At 34.4% G+C, this 27,696-nt stretch overlaps 2 protein-coding genes across 2 annotated transcripts in view; both read left to right on the top strand.

The window, feature by feature from the left end:
- Positions 1–24,339: 24,339 nt before the first annotated feature.
- Positions 24,340–25,362, top strand: LOC145277082 (uncharacterized). Its single transcript, XM_080128748.1, has one exon. The coding sequence runs from the start codon at positions 24,340–24,342 to the stop codon at positions 25,360–25,362; it is 1,023 nt and encodes a 340-aa protein (XP_079984874.1).
- Positions 25,363–25,713: 351 nt separating this feature from the next.
- The window catches only part of LOC145277083 (ATP-dependent DNA helicase Pif1-like), a 2,142-nt gene continuing 159 nt past the window's right edge, over positions 25,714–27,696 (top strand). Inside the window, exons 1-2 of the mRNA XM_080128749.1 lie at positions 25,714–26,216; positions 26,346–27,696. The exon at positions 26,346–27,696 is cut by the window's right edge and continues 159 nt beyond it. Of these exons, the coding sequence (XP_079984875.1) occupies positions 25,714–26,216; positions 26,346–27,696 (1,854 nt within the window). The remainder of the gene's footprint in view (positions 26,217–26,345) is intronic.

Raw genomic sequence — 27,696 nt, forward strand, 5'->3', positions numbered from 1 at the left:
TTTACATACACACACCCAAATATATGTGTGTGTGTGTGTGTGTGTGTGTGAAAATGTCTGTGTGTGTACATTTTCCTACCTTAACTCTGTCAATTTTCGATCTATAGATTCGAGATTTGACATAAGGGATAATGAGAGTTGAGAAAATCTTTTTAATCGGTTTTCAGACAGAAATTTTGCTGTCAAAGGGTCAAAGTTCAACGATTTGACCTTTAAGAACTCTACCAAAGTCTTCCTCCAATTTGGAGTTTAAACACTTGAAATTTTAGATACTTGGACATGGATATAATCCAATTCCAAGGTCTACTTTGAATTCGCACCATAATATCAAATCGATAGACCTTGAGAACATAAGAATGTTAATAAACATAATATATAAAGTAAGCTTCATTCTATATCGTTCGTCCGCAGAAATTGGAAGAAACGTATATATGAGAGATATTTGAAAAGAAAAGTCTCCTTTTTATATTCCGAAAATTTCAATGTCCTGATGATGAAACTTATGCATTCCTCATGTGGAAGTTCCATCTCTCTGTTGCAGATATTTACGGTGTGTGAATCTACTTCTAGGGGTTTTATTTTTTTTGTTGAAATAGGACAACATAGATATCTTTATTTTAAAATCATCCTCGTAGGATAAAGCAATTCTCTGACTACTATATGTCGGATTATGACGGAACAAAATCGGGTGCCTTTGCTGATAGTCGATTGAGAACATCGACTATTATTATTAAAAAAGTTAAATGTTTGATAATGAACATGCATTGTTTTGTAATTGTTACGTATAAAAATACATGCAGAGTGATTACTATTGAGACAAACGAATATTTAGTAAAATATTATCGTTAATCACAGAGAAAGAATGAGATGGACACACGCAGTGTCGGTTTTACAACCTAGACGTAAAAACAATAAATTTGGCTAGAAAATGTGACTGAAGTCAACGTGCTAGGTCTCGTATAGTCGAATGACGTAAGCATAAAGCAGTAGATACATATATACAAGAGTGAACAGGAGACACAGCGAGAGAGACAGACGAAACACCTGTTAGAGACAGAGCCTGTAATGACTTGTACACAGGTGAAGCAGACCCTTTGACAAGTGTGCAATTTTCCAACAAAAAACAAACATAGTGAAATCCAAACTATCTAAAAATATATCCGAAGACTTATGGTCGTGTAACTGTAAGAAATGTTCACTTTAGCTTTCGGTAGATTCATTAACCAAGATCTGTATGAACAAAGGTATGATTACATAACCACCTAGAACTGTGCTCTGTCCCCTTTATATTATCTGTTTATCTGTATTATAAATCTCCTGTAACCCATGCCACAGACAACATTATTATATACAAAACTCATCATATACCCAACGCACTTTATATACGGCGCTTTATATATATATATATATATATATATATATATATATATATATATATAGAGAGAGAGAGAGAGAGAGAGAGAGAGAGAGAGAGAGAGGCCTTATACACTCCATAATGTAACACCTGCACGGGCATTGTTGATCACTTGCAAAATGTCATCGAGGCATCGTAGTAACTATCTGGAAAAATCAAATTTAAAGCACAAAATTTATGAGAATGTGATAGTGCTGAATTCAATTGAATCGGACTTGGAAAACCAAAGTTGTCAGTTCGTTTTAAACACCCGAGTACTATCAGCCCTTTATTAAATAGTAAAAAAAAGAATGTTCATAAAAATTAGAACTGACGACGAAAATTTAGCGGACATTTATATGAAAAATATTTAAATGACGAAAATGAGCTGACTATATGTATATATGTATATGTATATGAGAAGAATAAGAATAAAAATGAAGCCAAAAAAACTATATATTAGTAAATACTGAGCAGGATTCTAGCCAGCGATCACCTCCTAGTACTCGGAGACTTCAACGCCAGAGTCAGTGCAAACCATCCTGCCTGGCCTAACATCATTGGTCACTTCGGTACTGGTAGAATAAATGAAATTGGTCAAAGAACTCTGGAGCTCTGTAGTCAATGGGGACTCTGTATTGCAAACACCTGGTTCAAACAGAAAATGTGTCATCGTGTCTCTTGGAGACACGCTCATTCCAAACATTGGCACGAATTGGATCTTGCATTATGTAGAAAAAGAGACATCGGTTTTGTCAAACTGTCAATAACCTACCACTACGCCGATGGTGATACCGACCACTCACTCGTGCTGAAACAACTCGATCTCTCGAACAAGAAACCTGCACCACGCAAGCTAAGACCACGTCGTATTCTCAACACGGCTGCAATGAAGAACAACGACCACATCAGTGCATTTCGCACTGCACTCGAAAATAAGCTGAGATATTCTGCACCAGGTAAGATGACCCGTGGCAGCGAGATATTTTTTTAAGTTCAGTCGAAACAGGATAAACAATTTTGACATCAAAGAAAATAGACGTGTAAAGCCGGCGTGTTGTTAAAAGAAGAATAGACTTCTGCATTTATTTATTTCCCCTTGTTTTAATGTAATGTCGACATTACACTTTGACAGAACAGAAATCAAATTTGCAATCAAGTAGCGAACGTCTTATAATATTCCCTAAATACAATTTATTACCGAGGAGAAGCTACTACAGGTTATCTATTCTATCCTTTTATTTTCATAATAAGAGCTGAATGAAGCTCACATTTATAGTCCCTTTTATTAAGACATCCAATGCAACATGCTCCTCTACAACAACCGTTTTTGTGTGTACGAAAAATAAACTAAACTTACAAGAACATCCATGAAATTGATGGGAGCTATCGACATCCTATTACGTACAGCGCGTAGAATTCCCAAATTAGTGGCCTATCTGATACTAACCATGCGAAATCTTTCTTAACTTCGGTGAAGAACCACTGTGTCAACGTGAGCATAGCGTACTACTATTGCATATATATATATATATATATATATATATATATATATATATATATATATATATGATTGCAACGTCTTGTCATACGAGTGTCTCTCCCTCAGACACTTAAAGTCCATTAGCCCAAAAATTACTTCTTTTTAGTCCTACCGGTGAATTCACACGCGCAAGAAGGCATGACACTGAAGACGGTCATTGAGATCAATTATTACATGTTTCCAGCATGTCAAGCCTCCATGCGTCACAACTTTTCCATCGCCACAGGAACATTTTTATAGACAAATGCCTGAGGGAGTATCTATACGCAGACGATGTTACAGAGTCTTACCTTTGTACGACAGCTAAATCTCTCTCTCGGTTCAAAATGTTGAGATCCAGCAACAAGCAAGAGCAAGATAGCAAAAAAAAATAAATAAATAAATAACATAGGGGATATATCAAAAGATGCAACAAAGAAATAAATTAATAAAAAAACGAACTATTTAAAAAACAATTTTTTTGACTTGTATATCCCTGAGTATTTGCCCTTGTCTGAAAATTTGATTCATTGTGTTTCATCTTTTGATATAGTAAGTATTACACCCTGATGTATTTGTTGGTTGAAAGAGGTTGGTAGTGTTTTCTTATATCATTTAAAAGCGCTGTATCGTATTTTTACGTTAAAAAGTTATATGTATATATATATATATATATATATATATATATATATATATATATATATATAGAGAGAGAGAGAGAGAGAGAGATACAGGGGGGCCGAAAAGTCCCAGGACACTCTATTTTTAATATTTTAATGCTGTTAAATATGATTGATTTTAATATTCTAATGTTGTTAAAACAATTTATTTCATTTATTTTTTCAGGTTATGACTGACATCAGTGTATTTACTGTTGAGGAGCGCTTAATTGCTGCTGTTTGGGTTCACGACCGCATCAGGAATGACATGACTATGGAAGATGTTCGAAGTGCTTTCACAGAAAGATTTGGAAAGCCCGCGCCATCAAGAAGTAATCTGTATCTGTGGGAGAAGAAAGTTTTTGAAACAGGTAGCGTTCTGGATCAGGCAAGAAGTGGCAGGCCTGAAACACGAAAGGAAACGTGTGCTGGTTTTCAAGAATCACTGCAACAGGCTCCCAAGAAATCCACCAGAAAACGTTCTGCTGAACTTGGAATACCAAGGGCTACCATGGTGGATCATATGAAAAAGGACTTGGATGTCAAAGCTTATAAGCCCATGTCGGTAAATCAGTTGTCAGATGAAGATATGGATCGAAGAAAAGAATTATGTGAGAAATTTTTAAAACGCTTTCCTGATGGTCCAAGAAATCACAAAAAGATAATATTCAGCGATGAATGCGCCATTTATAAAAGTTCTAAAAGTCGAAACATATATTTCTGGGCTAAAGAAAACCCCTTTTACAAAGAAGAAATTGAAAATAATCCTCCACATGTCATGATTTGGGCTGCATTGACATCTGAACATTTGATTGGTCCTTATTTCTTTGATGGCAATGTCAACTAGGAATCATATGCCAACACGATTAGAAACTGGTTCATTCCCAAGTTAATAGAACTTGGTATTAAGGATCGTGTATGGCTACAGCAAGATGGTGCACCCGCACATTATGCACTTCCTGTGAGAGCGCTGCTAAATGCAGAGTTTCCTGATCGATGGATTGGGCGCGGATCAAATTATTTTGCTTGGCCACCACGAAGCCCCGACTTGACCACTCCAGACAACTCATTATGGGGTTTAATTAAAGGTCAAGTTTCTGGTATTAGATACGAAACCATTGATCAGCTAAAGCATGCGATTATTGCAGCTTTTTCTAGCGTATCAAGGAATTCTCTAAAAAAAAAATGGCACAAAGAACCTGGAGGCGAATGGAATTGTGCAAGAAAACCGAGGGCCAACATACTGATCCCCTAGACCACTAAATTACTCTAGTTGTTTTCTGCTTTGTTTCTAATAAAGTTCTCTTTTTTTGTTGAATATATATTTTTTCTGTGTGTTTCATTAAAAAATACTGTGTTTTATTAAAAATACATGTATAGTGTCCTGGGACTTTTCGGCCACCCTGTATATATATATATATATATATATATATATATATATATATATATATATATATATATATATATTTCTATCCTGGCTTGAGGGATTTGCCTGTCTAGCCGCACTGATGAGCTGTGAAACAGCGAAACACTTCTGTTTCTATACTCTACAGTACTATAATGCTCTCTATCTTGGGTTGAGCATATTGGGAAGTGATATACAAACTGCCATTAGCGTATTAAGCGACGCTCTTTGTGTAAAGAAATCTAGCGGAGGAATTTGGACGATATCAAAATATCGTTAAATTCATTACCCTCACAGCAGCAGCCGTATAGCGTAATGGTGAGAAACTTTGACTGTTATTTGGGCAGTCAGGTTTCGATCCTAGCTTGAGGTAGTTGCCTGTCTAGCCGCAGGGATGATGAATATATATATATATATATATATATATATATATATATATATATGCAGTTCTAGCTCTACAAACGCACAGACCACTTTTCTCTTATATAATATATTAATTTTGATTATAACCAAGAGATATATAAAATAATATAACTTAACCTAACTAGAATACAATTTATGCATTATTTCTGTAGACTAATAAGCAAATATATTTTTATTTATTCCTACTGAATAGTGAATAACAATTGTGTCGAACACATTAGAAAAAGTATTCGGTTTCTAAAATGCTATATTTGTAACCAACTCATGTAAATAGAGATTATGTCAAATAGTATGAGTTTTGAGAGTGTTATAACACTTGTAAGAATACATTGGTAGCAAGTGAAAATAGACGAAGTGCACATAGCTTAAGTGAGTGGAAATATTTTTTCCTACACCAAACAATCTAGAGACCAGACGTGCCGCTAATGTAAAATATGACGTGAACGTTCCCTCTTGAAAGGTTTGTTGGTAATAATTGAGAAAATACAGTAAGAAAGAATCAATTCAAATTTATCTTTTTAGAAGAAACTGATTTTTGCCTCTCCCTTTATAAACGAAATAATTTCCTCAATAAAATTTTTTATACTGAAACAAATCTGTGTTGTTTCATTGAAGAATTTTATTTTTAAGTATAACCGTCACTATAATAAAAATGGAAAAGAAACAGAGAGAAGGCCAGGCCACATTTATAAAAGAACTTGTATTAATTGACTAACACGATACTTAAATATGATATCTTAATTTATGCAAATTTCGTATATATTTTTCTATCACATACTTATTGATTACTATATTGTACCTAATATATAGTTAAGATTTAAAAAGTAAAATATGTATGGCTTGGATGCTATCAGCATGAATCGAAACAAAAAATATAGCACCTTAACAGTATATTTTACCATTTGTGCGAAGTCAAGGTTCATATAAAAAGTTAAAAAAAAAAAACTTGTTTAAATTATAAATGTACATTTGCACATGCGTAGAAGTATTACGTTTAATCGACTTATGCAACGCAAGTTTCAATATATTTTATTTTTCCATTTGGACTATTTAGCAGTTATTTTTGTGTCGTAAAAATCACACCGAATTTGTTCCTCACGTTCAAAGTTTCTATATATAAAGTTTAAAGTTTGTAGCCCCAAATTGGCAAAGTTGTTTTGTAGAGACTGTTTCGCACAGAGACAGATAATGTCATTATATATATATATATATATATATATATATATATATATATATATATATATAGAGAGAGAGAGAGAGTGAGAGAGATAGAGAGAGAGGGGGTATGTTTCATGATTTTCGTATTGTTCAAGTTCTTCGTTAAATTATTAGTTATGAAAATGTTACACTAGAACAAATTTTCTTTCTACTTGCATTCATCAAAAGAAGGCATTTATTGTTTAGCGTTTGTTGTGGTCAGATTTATGGAAGGCCAACCTAATTAAAAGTTTTGTAGTAAAATGCTTATTGAAATAACATTTAAATTCCTGCTCGCTTGCACGTATATATGAGGATTAGAGAACACATCTTTTTTCTAAAACTTACAAACTGTAACGCTATTAAGAATTACGTCAATGAATGTAACTTATGTCGTTTTCTTCGACATGTCTATAAAAAGCGGCTATGGTAGAGAATAGGTGTTGGATTATGCTGACACTTACGCAATTTTCGATTAACAAGTTGAGTTTTGAAATAAATTTTGTGTCTGCAAAGCACGTAAGATATCTTCTACATAGGTACCGGTAAGCATCCAGTTACTATATCTGGGCAGGTGCATCTATCACTAGCTTCTTTCTCTTGGATAGGGTCCAAAGAGGTTTCAATCTTTACAGTAGAGACCCTCTAGGTGTAAGAAAGCCTTTTACTCCAATAGTTTCTTTCCCAGAACTGCAAGTCTTTGGAACCCACTTCCGGGATTCTTCTTCCCCAACTGTACTGAAACATCTTTCTACTCATCTCCCTTCATAATTTCTCCACAAATTATGTCCCCGATAGTAGTCCCCTACTTCAAAGTGGCAGTGTGCCTTGTTTTGTGTGAAAATTGAACAAGAAAAAAATCTAATAGATCCTACGATGTCAACGAAGCGTTAACTCCTATCCCATCACCGCAATATTGTATCTTATATTTTAAGAAGATGTATCCGAGTAATTTGTTGCACTTGTGCCCCTCTGACATGCATATCCTCGACAAGTTAACTTAGAAACAAACTGCAACACATTCACTGCTGTGTGCCCTAAATTCCAAAGTGACGTGTACGCTTAGGGTTTCTTCCCGCGAACAGCTAAACTTTATAATTCTCTTCATGTTACCCGCTTCCCTGTCTGTACTGATATGCGGAAGTTTAAATGCTATGTAACACAAGATATTGTTGTTCTTTTCTATACATGGTCCCAAATAGTAGCCTCTTACGTCAAGTGGCGATAGATCTTGTTAAACGTGACCGTGAGTAAAAATTAAAAACAAACAAAAACAGTTAAACAAAGCAAACATCAAATATTACTTTCTTATTATTTGAAATAAGAGTTGATTAGTTGTATTTTTAGGTTCTTCGTCTATCATTATAGTAAAACCTTGTCGTGGAGTAGATTCCAGTTGTAAATATACATCTTTCTGGATGTTGCTGTTTAAGTCGCCAATCTTTCACGAAAAAAAAAAAACACCCGTCGAGCTGAATCCACTGTGAAAAATTTCCCCCACTCTTTATCTGTTCCTAAATCAAAACGTGGACTCCATGAACAACGCTTCTTTCTTAGAACTGCACGCCTGTGGAACTCTGTTCCGTCTACCTGCTTCCGACCTGACTACAACTTGGATGTGTTCAAGCCAAACGTTAACAAATTCCTAATGAACCGCCCCCTAAAGTAAACACTTCATCAAATCTCCACACTAACGTACTGTACTTGCAATAAGCATTATCCCTGAGTGGCTTCCGGGCCTTGATAAGTGGTGACCACTGTGTAAAATTTTTTTTTAAAAAACGTCTGCGTGAAAATAAAAATAGATTTGTGAATCAATTAAGTCAGGAACGAGAGTATTATATTTCTATGGATGAATTAAACGTTTTTTTTTTTAATTCTGTGTAGGTACACAAGTTCGATAAGACACACTGAAGAAGCTCGATAGTTACCGCGACTGAAACGTTGTGAAAAAAAAAACAATCCAAATAATAGAAACATCGAGTATCCCGGCGACGTTTCCTTTGCCCTTCTTGTCTTTTACACCATTCACTTTTTTTTTTTCATTTTGATGGTTATTTTAAGCAATCTCTTCCCTATCTTTTCACCGAATATTGGATGCTTTCGAGAAGGACCACGTGAAAGTTGTCACCATTGCGAAGTGAAATTATTATACTACATATTATATATATATATATATACATATATATATAGATATAGATATATATATTATTATTATTATTATTATTATTATTATTATACTAGAACGAACAGGATTTGAACTTGGCACACCCAGTTTTCATTCCGTGTCGTTAAGCACTTAGCCACGTTGTCTCCTTGTTGTTGCAGTTGTTTTTATTGCTAGAACATTCATTCGAAAAATATCAAAGGACTCAAAGGATATCAAAGCGCTTATGAATATAATCCTGTATGTGTGCTGAAGCCAACAAGGCGTAGAACAACACTGTACAATTAAAACGTAAATAACACGATTTACATCCCACACAATGTGGCATATATATATATATATATATATATATATATATATATATATATATATATATATATATATATATACTAGCTGAACCGGCCACGCGTTGCTGTGGCTCAGTTTGTTAAAATGGAACACATGTGAAAGTAGAGAAAAGTTTGATTCTATTTTTCAGGAGAATGTACAAATTATGTTTTAACAGATGTTAAGAAAATAAACAGAAAAATACGTCCATCATTAATTATGCAAAAAAATAAATCGCATGTTGATTTAGTGTTTCAATATTTTGCTCATAAATTACGATAAAACTTGCTGAATACGCGCTGTTAAACGGTTGTTGTAAAAATGGAACGGAAACTTAAATTTCGCTTCGTTTTAATCTTTCTTAATTTTTTAATTGTCGCCCCCCCAAACGAATATAATCAAAACAGTAACATTCAACAATTGTACTTTATGTATATAAACACACAAAATATTTATTTAAAAAAATTATTTTTTTAAAAGTTAATAACGAAAGGGAAATAATTCCATTTTTAAACGAAAAAGTCATTTTTTTTTTTTTTTTTTTTTTACATAAGTCCAGCTTACCATTCACATTGGAAATGTCGACATTTATAGGTTGTCGGGTACGTTTACAACGAATAAACACTCCAATCTAGTAGATGTATCAGAATTATTGTAGTAATTTTTTACACCCCCTATCACGAAACTGCGAATAAAATAAAAATATCTCGTAATTTCTCTTTTAAAAGTGGGTTGTTTATTTTCTTTATGGATTATACTTTCAAAATAAATAATTAAAGTTGTTTTAAAAGTAATAGATATATATTTTTTATTTTTAAAAAAAAAAGTGATGAACTTTACGAACTCAATATTTTTCAATTTTTAAACTTTAAAAATCTATCAAAATTTTTCTATTGATTCTATTTTTACGATATTTTCAGGGTCAATGTGAAATTATATGCTGTTTCTAATAAACCAACTATAATATTTTAGACAAACGTTTTTTTTTATTCACGCCCCCCTTTTCAAGTGTCTAGTAAAAATTAATAATTAATTAACACACCAAAGTCTTATATATCACAAATTGAAAAGAAAAGGTAAATAAGTAATATATTAAAATGTAAAACAATAAAGTAGTGTTTTTTAGAAATTTACCTGTAAAGTCCGAAGTTTAAAACCTTTTTTTTTAACCACGTTGTTTGTTTTTCTTTTGTTTTTGTTTTTTTATGAGACCTTGGTCCTTGCTCCTTTAATTGAAAACGAATTAGGGCTACAATTACATTTTCGAGTAATTATAAGCTTGGAAAGACAGGGGGTAGAATAATTCACGCCTCCCATTTTGAAATGTCTATTAAAAAGTAAATAATTTATTCACCAAAGTGTTATATATCACAAATTGAAGAGAAAAGGTCAATAAATAATATATTCAAATTTAAAAAAAGTAGTGTTTTTTAGAAATGTACCTGTAAAGTTGGAAGTTAAAACCTATTTAAAAAAAAACACATGCTGTTTGTTTTTTTGTTTTGTTTTTCAATAAAACCTTGGTCCTTGCTCCTTTGACTGAAAAAAATTAGGGCTTGAGTTACATTTTTCGAGGAGTTATAAGCTTGGAAATACGGGGTGGAGTTATTCATGTTATGAACGGCTTTCGAAATAGACACCCCTAACCTTGCCAGAATACCCGAAAAGCTATGAAAGTTGACGTGTCGAATGTGAACGATGAGTTGGACGTAATGTAAAAATTGACCGAATTTAAAAGGGAACGAAATTCAAATTTCCGTTCCATTTTTACAACCGTAAAGCAGAGCATTATATGCAAATTTTACCTAACTTACTGTATTAATGCTATTTTTTAAAGAAAAAAATAGGTTTTGCTATTAATTCTTAAACTCATTTCACCCTAAATAATTTAGGTGACTGAAATAGGAATCTTACTGAATCTTTAATTCCCTGAATCGTATGCGAGGATTCATTTTTCTTCGAGTTATATCGAATTCATTAATACGGACTTTAGGTGTTTTTTTCGCAATGTTACTGTAAACATTATTATATTGTTTAAAATTATGATGCTTTATTTATATAAAAAAAGCAAAAATAAATTCTTGCGTTTTTTATTTACTGCTGAAAACCATAACTTTTGTAAAGGTATTTTTTGTTTAAACAAAATAAAATATTTTCACTAAGAGTTAAGACAAAATAATTAGTTCATTATATTCTGCAATCATTATTTCAAAAATGCTGCAATTTTCATTAAAATTCGTTAATTTCCTGATTTTTGGTGAATTTTTAAGTAAAGGGAGGAGTCAAAATCTTTATACACTTTAAGCGTCGGCATTCATTTTGTGTGTACCTACCATTTTTCGATGAATATTTGATAGGAAAGCGACCACGTGTGGTTAATTTAAATTAAATTTCAATCACATGGTTACATTATCAATAATCATGTGATTAAACCCATTGAAAATTTACCGATATTGTAAACACATTCTGTTTACATTAAGCCTGTAGTGTTTTTTAGTGATGCAATGTTGGCAACTGAGATTTTTAAAAAACCCGCGAGATCAGGAGAAAGAAATGTCCAGAAAATCACTAGATTTTTAACTTTTATCGTCTGAAATTTTCAAAAATTGCTAATCCGCCCCCGAAACTCCATATTTTTACTTCCAACCATAAAAAATTATGAATATAGTATATTAAATATATAAAATGTTTCGTGTTTTCTTACTATATGTTTCTGGAGTTATATTGAAGCAGTTAGCTCCCCAAAAGGCTTACATATTTTATCAGCTACATTTGCCTGTTTTTTTCAGAGAGGGTATCTTTTTTTGCAGGAAACAAATCATAAGCTCAAACTTTTAAGAATAAAAGTTAAATTGAAATATACTGCAAATTAAACATCACAATAATGGTGCAACATATTTTGAAATTAGAAAAATAAAAAAAAAAACACTTTGTTTTAGCATATTAAAAGTATTTAGGTTGGTAGATAATTAAATTCTACTGTATTGGTATAAGTTTATTTTGCTGTTGTTTCTTGCTTTTTACAATTTCCGACTAAATATTCTAAATAACGAAGGGTTGCTTACATCGTATTTTAAACTAAACTTCAGAGGTTGGAATGCCCCCCACCTTAAATGTACTTGGAAAAATCGATTTTATAGCGAGATTTAAGAATGGTTAGCCGGAAAAAGGTGAAAAACAAAACAAATAATCAATAAATAATTGTTGCCAAAGGCAATAAATGCTACTTTTTTTTTACTTACATGAATGAGTTTATTTTATGTTTTAATGTATTTTCAAGCGCTTTTCTTTTTTTAATCTAAAATTGCGGGTGTGTGGGGGCCAAATATCTCCAGATTTTCTAGAATTCCCCACTAGATTGCAAACGAAATCTCCAGATCTATCAGGAAAACCGCTAAATTATAACACTGGTCACATGACAGGAAGCAGTAATAAATAATTGTCCCTTAATAAAAAATGACCTCTCGGTACAAAGAAAAACAATTATTTATCATAGAAAAATTAAGTATAATGTTATAATTAAAAATAAATATATAAAACCACACATGGATATAGTAAACATATTATACTAAAACTTGGAAGTCATCCGTTCAGTGGTTTTTAGACAATTAATTGCGAACGAACCAAGTTTTACATTTATATATATATATATATATATATATATATATATATATATATATATATATATATAGCGAACAGTGTGAAATCTGTTTTTTTATGATCCACTGTTGTCTAATAGATAACATAAACTGTATAGTACAAAATTTTACGATTGAATCAATATTGCACGCTAAATTTTGCATCACTTTTAATTAACACAATAAACTTATACTAAACTGGACGAACTATTTTAATTATGTCGTGTAATATCTATATATAAAAGTCAAATGACCTGTAACGAATGTTGTAACTCAACATCCGGTTAACGACTTCCGCTTACGCATACGTACATAAAAAATTATCGACGCGACAGTAAAACGTATTGTTTTACTGTGTACGTTTTCAGCGTCCCACTTTTTTTTTCTCGTTTAAATTATCCAAATAAACACCTTTTTATACTTTGTGCATCTTTTACATCGGTCATCGTATTATGTTTAAGTTATTTTAACGCAGTTTTCTTACACATTAATCCATATTAACCTGCTTACAAGCATAAGAGTATTTTACAGCGGCGATTTTCCCACCGCCTTCATTTTTTTTTTAAATATTCTCCATTTTTTACTATACCTTTCTTAAAAAACATTCGTACATTTTCTTTTACACTACCAACATAAGTACATAACCCCGAAAATATGATTTTTTATTTGCGTTACAAACAAATAATCAACGCGACAATAAAACGTATTGCTTTACAGTGTACGTTTTCAGCGTCTCAATTTTCTTCGAGTTTAAATAAAAAGATATATCAAAATTGTAATTTAACTTTAAGCATTACGGTATATGTTCAGTGCACATTTGCCTATACGTATGGCAAACCACTTATAATCCAATGGCTGTAAGTTTTGTTTTGTTCTCAAAAATAAGCAATTATAAACAGAACAACTCATAGAAATCTTTCAATATTCGTTTCTCATTTTAATATACTTTCATAGAAATGTTTCTGTTATGTCACAAAAAAACTATTTTTACGTCACAAGTGTCACGCTCATACATTAATTCCATAGCTAATATAACATACTGATCCAACAGGTCACGGGTAGTCTCGTTTAATATAAAGGCAGTTGTATGTGTGTCTATTTTTTATGTCCGGCTAAGAAGAAAAACACAGCTTAACAAATACACAGAAAGATCTATTTACTTTCGTCAGGTGGAAAATAGCGTAATTATTATCTTAAACTGAAGCAAAGGAACAGTGCTAGCAAAAGGAAAATAAATGTTTGATTATCATAAAGTTTATTCCATTAAGTCAACTCATTGATACAGAAATAATTAAAATAAAAGTTGTCTCTGTGCATATCCAAAGATAGGAATGGGCTAAACGGAGAACAAAGAGGTGAGGAACAGTAGTGGGAAACCGGATGCTGAATAAAAATAGAATGCTAGAAACATTATATTTATTTTATAAAATAAATAAACTGATACAAATGATTGAAGTAAAAAGGAGAAGATCATTAAATACTTCATAAGTGGAAAAATATAGATTTTTCAGGTTTGTGAATTTGTCAATAAACATAAAACAAAAATAAGACACATTACCGCTTACTATTATAGCTACGTTCGGCCGTTAAAGAAATGCTTTAAGATTTCCGTAAACGTAAATTTCTATTAATAAACCAAAACAACATATATGGAAAAATGTATACGGTCATGCTTTTGTTGTTATATATATATATATATATATATATATATATATATATATATATATATATATATATATATATATATATATATATTACAACAGAAATATTATGAAAGGCATTAATTATGGAAAATACACTTTCTCTTAAATATTGGAAGAAATAGAAAATCGTGCAATAAGTTTGTTCTTAACATCAAATTTAAATTGCACGTTTATTGATGGATGTGCTATTTCAGACATAAGCGTGAGAATCATACAGATGTTAATATTTAAATTTAAAAGACGGAAAACTTGTTGCGAACATACGAATGACAGACCAAAGAACGTCCAATTACATATTTAAATATGACATTAAAATGAATATCCTGTTTTCTAAGTATGCATAATATAGTAACACACGTGATATTTCGAGTCAAAATGTGACAAAAACAAGAAATATTCATTGAGAATGAAAACATCATACCGAAACCATAGGTAAACGGATAAAATGCTAAATAACATTCGGTTTTAAATGACACTTTTTACCGCGGAAAATACTAAGAATACAATTGAAGAACTTCTACCTGGTTCTGGCTCAAATAACGAGGGCATGCTACTCCCCTGTATGAAATAAAAGGTCATTTTGGAATTCCGTGTATATTTTAAATTTCGACAAGATACATTTAAAAAGGGTCGGAAGTTAAATCGTCCAAAGCCTTATTGAGAATAGCATTCGATATGATTACAATAGTCCGAATAATCACAATAATACGAATACTTTTTAAAAGTTCATCTTGATAGACGAACAAAAACGCTATGAAAACGTGTTTGTCACACAATCCGTCAAATATAGCATTTCATAGATATGTTAGGATGTATCTTAATGACACTCTGCCAATTTTAAACGGAAACTTGACAGACTAACCAACGGAGAGAATCTCTTATTTGAAAAGGCACAGGTTGTTTAGGTAAAAATCATTATTAAATTTGAAACACCTGCCCCATAAATAATTACGGTTTCTTCGTTTCAATAATCGCAATTGTATGAGTTAAACAAATCATCTTTTATTAAATAGAGAAGAGAGGAATACGTGGGGATAATGTGCATGCAGTTCGATGATTTACAAAAAAAAAAAAAAAAATAAGAAAAAGACAAGCGCATTCATTGTTCCAGATGGCGTGAATGTCGGATGCTTCAACAGGTGAGTGGAATGCGATTGACGTGTCGATAGTGATAAAAAGATGGCACTTTAAGCTCAGTAGGAATAAGATGTAAAGCAAACGGCGGTCGACGCCTTTGGGACTAAGCGATTAATATCTTTGAAGCATGTGATTGCGAGCGTGCTGCTGGAAAACTCAGAGATATTTCAAAAGATGATTGGTTTATACGACATTAATGCCATTGGTATGGAATTTGCAGGATATGAAAAGGCCAATTTGAACGGAGGGCGAGCGAGCGAGAGAGAGAGAGGGGGGAGAGAAATAAAAGGTTAGAAAGAGAGAGACAAAGAGAGAGAGAGAGAAAGAAAGAAAGAATGAAAGAATAAGACGTAAAACTTGATTGATTTGCTTCCCTTATGTAATTCCATTTCATATTAAAAAATGTATATATATTTTTTTATATATTAAACATTTTTACGCATATAATTCCACACATATCTACATTTTATGAAGTTATGTTATCCCTTTGGGAGAGTATTTAATTCATCGAGAATATTCGCCGTACTTAATACATGCAGGATCTCCAATCTTACGCTTATCTATTTAAAACAGCGCAAAACTTTAAATAAAGATAATCATTACTTCCATCCATGCGGGGGCGCAGAAATGCCTGGTGTAGAAACAATGTGCATGTTCTTCCCTGTCGGTGTGATGGGCCCGTAGTACTTGCCAGGTCGTTCATCTAGGAGAAGGAAAACTCTGGTATTAAAATTGTTGAAGGTAGGCCTCGCCAGTCATGATCGAAAACCTTTTTAGATGGTGACTCGAACGATTTCCTCTGCTTGCAAATCTAAATTATTTAAGGTGTAGATGGGCTCTGCCTATTGCCGGCGTTCACACGCCTTCCTTGTCTATTAGTCAGGCGCAGAGGTACAGTACCGGAGGCTCACCAGAGCCACGTTGTACTTGGCCTTGTTTCCTGAATGGACATTAGACGCCGTCCCTATACTTTCTTTTCCCGATTTCTTTCTTTCTCAGACAACAGAGCAAATTGGGTTTGCTTGCATGCCACATGCTTACTCGGTTGTCTTGTGCAGATCTTGTCTGTTGAGGGTACCTGATTGACAGTTTGTCTGGCTTTGTTTCCTACTGACAGTAAAGGAGACCTAACTCTTTGGTAGATCTTAGAACGACTACTCGATTACTAGTTGTATTAAATTAAAATAGTTTTAGTGACATGTAGCGTTTGGGAAGGGACCGTGCTGCTATATCTTGTAGGCTTTCATAAGGCCACAACTTTCTAAACGGAACTCGGTTAATGGACCATTGTATGTATACTTGGCGTCAAATCTGGCTCAAAACTCTTCCCATGACATAGAATTAAAACAAACCGTAATGCAATTACAACCTGAATAAATATCACGATCGAACCAGACAACCACCACAAGAAAATCAAATCGCCTTCTGCTTATTATTAGCGTTCACAAATATCCGTGGGCGTAGGAGTAATCTAAATAATGCAGAGTGTTACCTCTTCGTAAAATTTCTGGATATCGTAGCATTAAGTGAAACAAGTTACACTCCTCATTCTTCTCTAACTACTTTTTCATGACATGACACCTCCTTCTCTACCGTAAGGACTCTATTAGATGTATGCACTGGCTTGGAGTTTATATTCGTAGCACCCACCCTTTAACTAGGGAGCAACGTCTTGAATCGGGTGACCAGGCTTTTAGGTGTCTTCGACTAGCCGTTTATCACTGCGTTTGTTATTTATATTTTCCCTACAGTTCTCTCTCAAGTCAAGGCTGTACCTTAATTGATCATATCTCTGATAATATAGATTCAGCACTCTTCTAGTAACGCCCAAATAAATGTATTTATTGACTTTAATGTCCACCATAAAAAATAATTTTGTTTCTTAGGTTGCACAGGTGCAGTTGAACGCTATACTTATAACTTCTCTATAGTCAGTTCCCTCACACTGACAGTAATGTGTCCAACCCGTCTACCAGATCGTGAACATAAACAAGATTCACTTCTTGACTTATTCCTCACCACAGTACCCGAGGATTGTGTGACTAATGCATACAGCCCACTTAGAAACGTAGACCACGAGTTGTATAAGTTTAAATCCAAACCCAAATGTGAGGAGCTATTGCTCAAAACAACGAGATACTACCAGATAGCTGACTGGGAAGCTATCAGAAATCATATCTGAGAATCCCCATGGACCACTATCTTCTATCTTCTTGCCGAGCACAGTGTGAAAACTGACAGGTGCAAAGCAGGCATTGAAGCACATGGTCATCACACAGAAATATTGCAGAAAGCCTCACTAATCCCCATGGTTCACTCCAAATTGTGCAGCTACTATTTCAAAATAACAGCATTGTTTTGTCGGTTCATGCGTCATTATCAAATAAAAATAATCAAAAAATTCATAGATGCTAGAATCATTGCATAAGAAAAATAGCGACAGCCAAATAAAAGTAGGTTGAAATAACTAGAGTACGCATAGTATAGCAAAAGCCGTGATTTCTAGAAAACCTATAATAGTAAGATAAATAAAGGACAATCAGACATTCCCTCACTATCCAACAACGAAAGGTCACATGCACGGCAATGGAAAAGGTGGAACTGCTTGGCCAGCGATTCGTCAGCAATTTCACCATAGAGCCAACAAATAACTATTTCTCAAATTTTCCTATACGGACTGAAACCGCACTACATAATGAAACGATTATCCTTCTCATGTCTGCGATATCATAAAATACATAGACACCTCAAAATCGTATGTGTCTGACGTCATTTCAGCTATACTAAGAAATGATCAGCTGAGGTAGCCACCGTACTTTCCTAGCTGTACGATTAAGGCTTTGCTAACGCTTGCCTCCCTAATAGCTGGAAGATGGCCTATGTGGTACCAAAACTATGTACAAGAATTCTGGTGAAAGGACTGACTTTTAATCATCCACCAATTAAAATCCCCTCTTCGCTCAAATTATATAGACGCTAATCAATCAAGCACTAGTCCACTACCTAGCAAAAGCTAATCTTCTTTCTGAAAAATAGTACATATTTAGGCAATGTCGTTCTACTACATATGTTTTAAGTCATCTCGGAACGCATATACCTTGCACTAAATAAAGCAGGCGAATCCAGGATTGTAGCTCTTAATATACCCTAGGCCTTTGACAATGTCTGGCACAAAGCCCTTCTAATGAAAAGTAAATCGTATGATATAAATGAGCGTGTGCTAATATTATTAGAACCTTTTTTGACAATAGGGCGATGCAGGATGGCATTGATGGGCGTACACTCAAGTGGCATAATATTAATGCTGGAGTAACTCAGGTTTCGATCCTTATTATTCCTGATACTCAAAGACAACCTCTCTGATAATATTGTATACGAAGTGAGAATATTTGTTGATAATGCAACGCTCTAAAACATACATTAGGAAAGAACAAATGTCAGAATCGTTAGAAAATTACCTCCACATCATGGAAAAATAGGGCTGCCAATATATGGTAACATTTAATTCTAATAAGACTAAGTTTAGCTCTTTTAACAATTACAACACGCTTCTCTAACCAGCGATATTATGACAAATAACTCCGTAACTGAGAATTCTTCTTCCAAAGTATCGGCCTTAACTTTTCGGGCAATATGAAATTGGACAAATACACTGAAAACATTGTAAAGGCTTCTGCAAAGAAGGTTGGTTCCCTTTATCAAGCAAAAAGACTTCTCACACCTGAGAGTATCTTGTATCTCTACAAGCTACCATTCGTCTATGTATTGGATGTTGTTTCTACATCTAGACTGTTACATTTGAATAGTGTCAAAAACGGAATTGGCAATCTAATAAGTCCTGCTTTGTCAAATAAGCTCAAACATCTGTTGCCTATCTCTGCCTGTTTTACTAATATTTTAAGTAGATATGCTCTTATGAACTCGTTGAACTTATACACCTCTCGACATACATATGTAGGACGAACCCACCAAGTAACAAAATCTCACCCCTTCACTGTTGAGGTTCCTAAATGCCAGAATGTTTTATACTCTAATATTGTCTACCCTCGAATTGCTAGACTTTGGAATTCTCTTCCCGCTACCTGCTTCACTGACTGTACTGATATGCAGATTTTTAAATGTAACGTAAACCAAAATCTTGTTAATTTTTGCTAGGCGTGGTCTCAAATAGTAGCTCCTTACAGCCAAGTGATGACATGCCTTGTTAGGGGTGAACATAAGTAAGAAAAAAATAATGTTACCTTCTATATGTTTTTACATAAAAATACACTTTTAGAAGTTACGCACATTATCGAACTTTTCTTGATACTAAATTGCTTCTCCATGATAGCAATATGTGACACAGGATCTCTTTTAATGTGGGGTAAAACTAACTCCCAAAAATAACGTACGCTGGCAGTAGATAAAATAGAAATTGCCTTAGTATAGAAGGGCTTCCTTTACATTTACGAAGGACAAATTAACTTGAGTGCAGCATCAGAACGAGTACTACACTCCGATCTCAGCCCGATAACCAGACTCTTTATTTCAAATCTTGCTGTAGAGAAAAGTAACAAATATCACACAAAACAACATATGCATTAAGTTTTATGTTTAGAAATTATTAATAATATTATCATTAGATTACCTTTACAGTGCTCTATTGTTTGACACCGCTTTTCCTTCCTCAAAAGCGGACTCTTACATCAAATTAAGTGTGGATAGGCACATAGTCAATTAGATGTGTGCTAAATCAAGAAAAACTGACTTCTGGAGTACGGTGATGTTGTATCTGATTCTGCATGGAATCTGTTTCATGAGATCACTAGGAATTGAGCCAAGCGGATCTATGATTATTGGCACGTTGGAAGTTTTCTTATTCCATAATCTAGCAATCTCCACCTTCAGTTTCTAATAGTTCCGTAGTGTCTCGTTTTTCTTTTACTTGTTTAATTGAAGTCGTTTGAACAAGCCACATGTAAAATGTGTCATCGATTGGCATTTTTGTTCACAACTACAATATCCGGTTTCCTTTGAGTTATCTCCCGGTCATACTGAATCATGAATTCCATTATTTATTTATTTATTTATTTATTTATTATTATTATTATTATTATTATTATTATTATTATTATTATTATCTATATATTAATACGCTTGTAACTATCTATCTATGTGTGTCACACTTTCCGGCAAATTTGATTGGTTGAGAAGATTTTATTCTGGAATAGCGGATTACACATTAAACGAACGCTCAAGGCAGAGATCAGGGTTGCCAGGTTGGCTAATGTAAATTACACGGTTTTTTGTTTCTTTTGTTTTTCTCTCTCTCTCCCTAGAAGTTTTTGATTTACAAATATAAACATTTAGTAAATAACTGTTGAAACAGATTATAAAATATTTTTAATTAACGAAGACTCTCTCTCTCTCTCTCTGTCTATCTATCTATCTATCTACTCTGCCTTGAGCGTTCGTTTAATGTGTAATCCGTAGATAGATATATAGACAGAGATAGAGAAAGAGAGATAAAGAGAGAGTCTTCGTTAATTAAAAATATTTTAAACTCTGTTTCCACAGTTATTTACTAGGAAGAGAGAGAGAAAAACAAAATAAACAAAAAACCGTGATTAGCCTTCGTTTGATGTGTATTCCGCTAATCCAGGAACGAAACATGAAATATGTTTATAAAAATATATGTTTACGCATACAATATTATTTGTTGAGAAGATTTTATTCTGGATTAGCGGATTACACATTAAACGAACGCTCAAGGCATAGAAACATTTAGTAAATAACTGTGAAAACAGATTATAAAATATTTTTAATTAACGAAGACTCTCTCTTTCTCTCTCTCTCTCTCTCTGTCTATCTATCTATCTATCTATCTATCTACTCTGCCTTGAGCGTTCGTTTAATGTGTAATCCGTAGATAGATATATAGACAGAGATAGAGAAAGGGAGATAAAAAGAGAGTCTTCGTTAATTGATAATATTTTAAACTCTGTTTCCACAGTTATTTACTAGGGAGAGAGAGAAAAACAAAATAAACAAAAAACCGTGATTAGCCTTCGTTTGATGTGTATTCCGCTAATCCAGGAACGAAACATGAAATATTTTTATAAAAATATATGTTTACTCCTACAACATTAAATTTCATGAAACAAAAAACTTTCCGGCATATTTGATTGGTTGAGAAGATTTTATTCTGGAATAGCGGATTACACATTAAACGAACGCTCAAGGCAGAGATCAGGGTTGCCAGGTTGGCTAATGTAACTTTCACTGTTTTTTGTTTCTTTTGTTTTTCTCTCTTTCCTTAGAAGTTGTTGACTTACAAATATAAACATTTAGTAAATAACTGTTGAAACAGATTATAAAATATTTTTAATTAACGAAGACTCTCTCTTTCTCTCTCTCTGTCTATCTATCTATCTATCTACTCTGCCTTGAGCGTTCGTTTAATATGTAATCCGTAGATAGATAGATAGACAGAGATAGAGAAAGAGAGATAAAGAGAGAGTCTTCGTTAATTAAAAATATTTTAAACTCTGTTTCCACAGTTATTTACTAGGAAGAGAGAGAGAAAAACAAAATAAACAAAAAACCGTGATTAGCCTTCGTTTGATGTGTATTCCGCTAATCCAGGAACGAAACATGAAATATGTTTATAAAAATATATGTTTACTCCTACAACGTTAAATTTCATGAAACAAAAAAACTTTCCGGCATATTTGATTGGTTGAGAAGATTTTATTCTGGAATAGCGGATTACACATTAAACGAACGCTCAAGGCAGAGATCAGGGTTGCCAGGTTGGCTAATGTAACTTTCACTGTTTTTTGTTTCTTTTGTTTTTCTCTCTTTCCTTAGAAGTTGTTGACTTACAAATATAAACATTTAGTAAATAACTGTTGAAACAGATTATAAAATATTTTTAATTAACGAAGACTCTCTCTTTCTCTCTCTCTGTCTATCTATCTATCTATCTACTCTGCCTTGAGCGTTCGTTTAATATGTAATCCGTAGATAGATAGATAGACAGAGATAGAGAAAGAGAGAGAAAGAGAGAATCTTCGTTAATTAAAAATATTGAAAAATCAGTTTCCACAGTTATTTACTAGGGAGAGAGAGAGAAAAAACAAAAGAAACAAAAAATCATGAAATTTAAATTAGCCTTCGTTTGATGTGTATTCCGCTAATCCAGGAACGAAACATGAAATATTTTTCTAAAAATATATGTTTGCTCCACCGACTACTACTGATTGCTGTTAGATATAAACAAATCCAAAAGGATAGAGACGGAGGAGGAGAGATGGGGGGGAGCTATAGGAGTGAGATGGGGAAGAGAGATAGAGGGGGAGATAGATGGGGGGAGGGAGGAGAAAAAAAAAGAAAAAGTATTTTGGCCATCAGATTTTCTGTTTGGCTTTTTTTTTTCAAGTTCGTCCCTTTTCTGTACGCACTCTCAAGGCAGAGAGAGAGATAGATAGATGGATAGATAGAGAGAGAGAGAGAGAGAGAGAGAGAGAGAGAGAGAGAAACGCGGTCTTCGTTAATTTAAAATATTTTAAAATCTGTTTACACAGTAACTTACTAAATGTTTATATTTGAAAGTCAACAACTTCGATATAGTCAATTTTCCTTTAATTTACAATTTGGCTTTTTGTTAGCCTTTTTTACTTCAAAAATGTGCCTGCGCTTTTAAATTTGGCCTTCTTTGCTTTTTTCTCTGAAAAATTTGTCTACAAATAATTATTATCGTCTGCCAACCCTTGCAGAGAGAGAAAAAAAAGAACGCTCAAGGGAGAGAGAGAGAAAAAAAAAAACAAAATTCATTTATTATTGACAGATTAAACACATACCGTTTGGCCCATCTAGAGCAATGGATGAGAGAAGAACACAGCAAAGAGAAGCAGCAAGAGAGAGACAGAGAATCAGACGACAGCGTTTGCGAGAAGAGGAAAGGCAATCAATCCGTGATCGAAACAGACAAAGAATGCAACAGCAAAGGCGTAATATGAGCCAGGATGAGCGAGAATTACATCTTGACCATTTGAGAAATAGAGATCACGTAAGGAGAAATAATATGAATATGGAAGAAAGACAGCAATTTCTAGAAAATATGAGAAACAGGGACCATGTAAGAAGAAATAATATGAATCAACAAGAGCGCCAAAATCATCTTGAAAATGAGCGAAATAGAGTTCAACGTCATAGAAATGCCCACAATATGGAACGCCAAATATATTACATTGGGGCCATGGATGTCCGATGTCAATTTTGCAGAGCCTTAAGATTCCAAAGAGAACAACTAAATTGCTGTCATAACGGAAAAGTAATGCTACCCCCTTACAAGATTACCCCGAAAATTTAAGATTATTATTTGATGCCAACAATGCCGAGGGTGCAAATTTCAGGCAGAATATAAGAAACTATAATTCTGCATTTGCTTTTGCATCTTTTGGTGCCAATATTAGACCCCCTCCAGGACGTGGACCCTATTGTTTCCGATTACAAGGTCAAACTAACCACTACGCAAGCAACCTCCATGCAAATGACCCTGAAGAGAGAAGATATGGCCAGCTGTACATCATAGAAACCAATAAAGCCATACACAATAGAGTAAATGCTCCAGAAAATGCTAACTGTTTAGTGTCTGTTTTTCAAAAGATAACTGAAGCACTGATTAATAATCCTTATGCAGCAGCATACCATAATATGAGGGATATTGAACAACAAGAACAAGAGAGAGAGCTGCATTTGAGAACGTGTCACCAAGACAAGTAACCATGCACTTCATCCCTGGCCATGACAGAAGGACATACAACAACCCATCAGGCAATGAGATTGCAGCCATATTCGTTGGTGATGATGGTGCACCTCCAGTACATCGTGATATCATTGTTTATCCCATAGGTCGACAGAGGGAGAGGATTGCTTACATCTCTTTCCATCTTGATCCCATGGTTTATCCTCTTCTCTTTCCGAATGGAGAATTGGGATGGCATATACAAATGGTTCATGTGGCACAACGCCAAACTCGTGTTCGCACCAAAGTCACCATGCAAGAGTTTTACTCATACCGGCTAGCAATCAGAGATGGCTTTAGTGCTTTGCATCGAGCTGGAAAATTATTGCAACAATATATTGTTGACGCATATGTGAAGGTGCAGGGATTCCGTCTGAACTTCATTCAAAATAACCAAGAACAATTAAGAGCGGCACTTTATTCGGGTCTCAAGGATCACCTAGGAAGACAGAATGAGCATGAAGAGGCAGGTGTTCCAGTCATTTTGCCCTCTACATTCACAGGAAGTCCGAGAAAAATGCAACAAGCATATCAAGATGCCATGGCGATCGTCTACAAATTTGGAAAACCAGATATTTTCTTGACATACACGTGTAACCCAAAGTGTCGAGAAATCACAGAGAACCTTGGCTCGCATGAAACAACACAAAACAGGCCAGATTTAGTTGCACGAGTTTATAACATGCACTTAAAGGAACTTATGACTGATATCAAGGATAGACATATATTTGGTGTTCCAGTTGCTCATTTCTATGTCATTGAATTTCAAAAGCGCGGTCTACCACATTGCCACCTTTTGTTAATGCTGCGAGAAGACAAACTGAGGACAAGAAAACAAATTGATGAGATGGTTTGTGCTGAAATACCTTCATTAGACTACCCAGAGTTGAGAGAATGCGTGAGAACATTGATGATCCATGGTCCATGTGGGATATCAAATCCTAATTCTGTGTGCATGGTTGATGGAACATGTGAGAAAAAATTTCCAAAAGATTTCCTATAATAAACGAATACAAATGTATCCGGATATCCAGTGTACAGACGGAGAAACAATGGAGAAAAGGTACAAGTTGGCACTCATGAGGTTGACAACAGATTCGTTGTCCCATACAATAAGTATCTACTGGAAAAATACCGTGCCCATATTAATGTTGAAGTGTGTTCCTCGGTGAAAAACGTAAAATATTTATTCAAATATATATATAAAGGTCACGATTGTGCAAACATGGAAATCAGACATGTTTTATATAATATTGAGCCCACTGGAATACATGAACACAATGAAGTTAAACAGTTTCTGTCATGTAGATATGTGTCTCCTCCAGAGGCCTTTTGGAGATTGTCAGAGTTCAAAATGCATGCTCAATCCCACACTGTTCATCGCTTGGCTGTACATTTGCCTGATGAGCAGCATGTTTACTATAGAGAAGGGAATCAAAGACAGGCGGCAACAAAAGCAGAAGAACGTGACACACAATTGACAGCTTGGTTCAAACTCAATCAAACAGATGAGAATGCAAGAAATCTTTTCTATATTTCTGTACCTGAGCATTATGTCTTCAACAAACAAACAACAAAGTGGACACGGCGAATTAGATTCAGCAACATTTTAACCAGAATGTACTCTGCAAGTCCTCGAAATGAAGAAAAATTTTCTTTGAGAATGTTGCTCCTTCATGTCCCCGGAGCGACTTCATTCAGCGATTTGAAGACAATCGATGGTCAAGAAATGGCCACCTTCAAAGACGCATGCATCAGACTGCGCCTGGTTGAGAATGACAATGCATTGCAGGAAGCTTTGACAGAAGCAGCAGCTCATCAGATGCCACGACAACTATTATCCATGTTTTCCATGATGTGCGTCTTCAACCAGCCCGTGAATGCTCTGCATTTATGGAATAAGAATAAGCATTTTATGATCGAAGATCTGCTGCTTAGATATGATATCATAACTGCTGAAAATGTTGCTCTCCACTTTCTGAATAGCTTATTCATGGAAAATGGCATGAATTGCAACATGTTTGTTCTGCCTGAACCAGTTGGAGATCATCCTGGACATGAAGGAGATGTTGGAAACTCTAACATAGATGTGACTTCTCTTAATATTGAACAGAGGCAGATATTCAATGCTGTGGTTGCAAGTGCCTTCTCTGTTGAGCAAGGTGAGCAAACAGAAAATAGATTGTTTTATGTGGATGCACCCGGTGGTTCAGGAAAAACCTATCTTTTCAACAAGTTATATGAATACCTTAACGCTAACAACATTAAGACAAACACTTCTGCTTGGACTGGTATTGCTGCAACACTGCTGAAATGCGGCAAAACTTTGCACAGTATATTCAAGCTTCCGGTTCCCCTAAGCGAAACAAGTGTCTGCCATGTGCCACCGAACTCTGAGCAAGGACACTTTCTGATGCAAGTTAAAGTCTTCATTATTGATGAAGCTTCTATGATCCCATGCTATGCGCTGAAAGCCATTGATAAATGCTTGAAAGATATAATGAACACCCACACTGCATTTGGTGGTAAAGTAATCTTACTTGGAGGCGACTTCAGACAAGTACTTCAGGTTGTCCCGAGAGCTCCTCCTGCTGCTGTGCTAGATGTGTGCCTCAAACGCTCATACTTATGGCACAGCTTTCATCACATGAGCCTCACACAGAACATGAGAGCAAATTCCGATGAACAGGAGTTTTCAAGATGGCTTCTGCAAATGGGAAATGGATCACTCCAGAGTTCTCTTGATGAAGTGGCTCCAGATGTTATTGACATTCCTGAAATGTGCACATGTAATGGCTCTTTGATATCGGAGGTGTTTGACAACTATACGGCTGAAGAGATGAAAGCAAGAGTAATCCTATCTCCAAATAATTCTGAATGTTTAGCGGTCAATGAGGAAATTTTGAGAATGTTGCCAACAGAAAATAAAACGTACCTCAGCACTGATTCTGTAAGTTGCGATAATGACGAGGAAGCACAAAATTATCCAATGGAATTCATTAATTCTCTCACTCCATCTGGCATGCCTCCTCATAGGTTGAATTTGAAAATTGGAGCAATAATTATGCTACTGAGAAACCTCTCCATAACTCAGGGACTGTGTAACGGCACTCGACTAGAGGTCATTCAGCTTCACAAGCACAGCATCAAGGCATCAATAATCAGCGGTTCACACGCTCATAAGAGAGTACTTATCCCAAGTATAAAACTGAAACCTAGCGATGCCAATATTCCTTTTGTTCTTCATCGCACTCAGTTCCCAGTTCGCCTCTCATACTCAATGACAATAAATAAAGCTCAAGGTCAGACTTTTGATAGAGTTGGCATATATTTACCA

This window comes from Euprymna scolopes, chromosome 5 (genome assembly GCF_053919585.1).
Source record: "Euprymna scolopes isolate OS-2025 chromosome 5, ASM5391958v1, whole genome shotgun sequence".
Classification (NCBI taxonomy): Eukaryota; Metazoa; Mollusca; class Cephalopoda; order Sepiida; family Sepiolidae; genus Euprymna; species Euprymna scolopes.